The sequence below is a fragment of the Raphanus sativus genome, chromosome 4, assembly GCF_000801105.2.
Source record: "Raphanus sativus cultivar WK10039 chromosome 4, ASM80110v3, whole genome shotgun sequence".
Lineage (NCBI taxonomy): Eukaryota > Viridiplantae > Streptophyta > Magnoliopsida > Brassicales > Brassicaceae > Raphanus > Raphanus sativus.
In genome coordinates, this window is record NC_079514.1 from 49,083,406 (window position 1) to 49,085,874 (window position 2,469).

Below are 2,469 nucleotides of genomic sequence, written 5' to 3' on the forward strand. Positions count from 1 at the left end.
TGTAACCGGCCCATTAGGGTTTCAGACATTGTAACTCCCTATATAAGGAGTTCATATTCAACATTAATAACATACACATTCACAACACGTTATCAGCACGAGTTAAGCTCAAAACCCTAACAAAATTCGTAGGTCACCCAAACCTTAAAAACTAGCCGCATCTTAAAACAGTCATATCTCCCTAACCGTAACGACCTAGACGGCGAGCCACCTATCAATCTGAAGATCTCGACGAGACGAAGCCAGCGCCGCTAACCTCGCGAGGATCCGATCTCAGACGCGCCGGCACGCTCTATTTTAGTACGCGCCGTCAATTGCTCAAGAACCCTAATTTTAACGCAACTTCAAATCGATCGTTCTCTCAAACCATAACGATCCAAACGACGTTCGACATACCAACTTGAAGATCTTGAAGAGAAGAATCCATAGCCGGAAACCTCGCGTCGATCAGATCTCAGACGCCCCGCCAAACTCTGTTTTAGTGCGCGCCGTCAATTGCAAGAACCCTAATTTTGACTCAACTTCAAATCGATCGTTCTCCTAAACCGTAACGATCCAGAAGACGTGCGACATATCAATTTGAAGCTATTGAAGAGGAGAATCCAACGCCGCAGACCTCACCTCAATCCGTGATCCGACGCGTTCTCTACGACAGCTACAAGCCGCGTCGTCAAAATCAGAAACTAAACCTAAGGCTGCAAACTTCTCTTTCTAGTTTGTTTATAGCTGATTGTTTTTCTTATTACTAACTTCTCTTTGATCAATTTGTTTAAAGAAAACAAAGTCAGACCCATTGAGGTTAAAGAGAAGCCAAGGAGCAAAATCGATCGAGTTTAAGGAAAACAAAGGATCCCAGTAAGATCAATTGAGGTTAATATTTCCAAAGGAACCAAGGAGCGAATCGAGTTAATCCAAAGGTAAGTCATCAAACACTAATTTTGATTGATCTGATTTTTATGAAAAATGTTTGAAGTTGAGATTAGAACTTTAGAGAACTCGTATACTCTGGTTGATTGAATCATTAGGTTGCTAGATTTGATATAACAAATTTGTTTAATAAACAAACCCTAAAGTTCATGAAATTTAAAACTTATAAAACCCCAAACCAAATCGGATTATGAAACTCTTTAAACCATATCCAATTATTAAACCCTAATCTAAATCGGATTATGAAACTTATAAAAACCAAATCCGAATTGTGAAAACATTAAACCAAATCAGTTTATAAATCCCTAAACCAATCGATAGTATAAACCCTAATTTGGTTGATAGACCAAATCAAAAATTAGAAAGTTTCCATTTTTAAAAAGTTTCTATTTTTTAGAAAGTTCCCATTTCTAAAAAAGTTTCTTTTTATAGAATTTTTTTTCTGGAATTTCCATTTCATAGAATTTTATGGAAAACTTCTCTAAAATTAGATTTTAAAATCAGTCTCTCAGAACATATTACTAAGATCTAACTAGAGAAACACTAAATATTTTAGATGTCGAATTCCTCCATCATAATCTCAGGAGAAAACTACTTGCAATATGTGCAATGGGCACAAGATATTAAAACCACACTTGAGTCTGATGAACTCAGTGAATGCATCACATATGATAGCATTGCAAGAGAACTCCTGAACACTCGCCATCATATTTGTGAAAAACTCAAAAGTCTATATCTGACTGATGATCCCTCAAAGCTTTGGACAGATCTAGAAAATAGAAATTGTATCCAAGAGGTTATACATACCAAAGCTTTACGAGAATCGATCAACCTCAGATTCTGAGACTATAAAATTGTGGAAGAATGTAACTTTGCCCTACTCAAAATAGTTTTCGAAATGAAACTATGTGGTGAGGTAGTGACTGATGAAGATATGTTGGAAAAGACATTCTCCACCTTTCACCCTACCAACTTATTGTTACTACAACAATATAGAGAAATGGGCTTCACTACCTATACATCTCTAATAGCAATATTGTTGCAAGCTGAGCAAAATCATGAATGCTAATGAACAGTAGTGAAAGAGAGTTTACGAGGCCAACTCCATTACCACCAGCTAATGCACTACCAGCCGAAAGGGCTGATCTAGAAACCAACCGTGTCAAGAGAGGATATGGACATGGGGGATGGTCTAAGTTGTGCAATAATTATGAAATGGACAACCATTTGGCTAAGAGATGCAGAACTCCTAAGTATCTAGCTACTCTTTATCAGCAAAGCTTTAAAAGAAAAGCTAAGATGGTTCGGAAAGATGAAGGAAAATTGTCAAAGATGTTCTCATGGATCATGACAAGTGTGATCGTATGGATCACAAGAAAGGATGATCCAACAAAGCATAAGAGAATAGATCACCATATGGAGTAAGACATGTTGACTCGACATCTAGCCCTTAGTGTTCTTACTTAGTTATTTCATACCTTATTATTTTCCTTTAAACATTATTCACTTTCTTTGGTTGCTATCTTTGAAAGAGTCAATAAA

General features: G+C 36.9%; 1 protein-coding gene across 1 annotated transcript in view; it reads right to left on the minus strand.

Annotated features, from left to right (window-relative positions):
* LOC130511418 (beta-glucosidase 27-like) overlaps positions 1–29 on the minus strand; it is a 2,214-nt gene extending 2,185 nt beyond the window's left edge. Inside the window, exon 1 of the mRNA XM_057008397.1 lies at positions 7–29. Within this exon, the coding sequence (XP_056864377.1) occupies positions 7–29 (23 nt within the window). The remainder of the gene's footprint in view (positions 1–6) is intronic.
* Between the last annotated feature and the right edge of the window lie 2,440 nt (positions 30–2,469).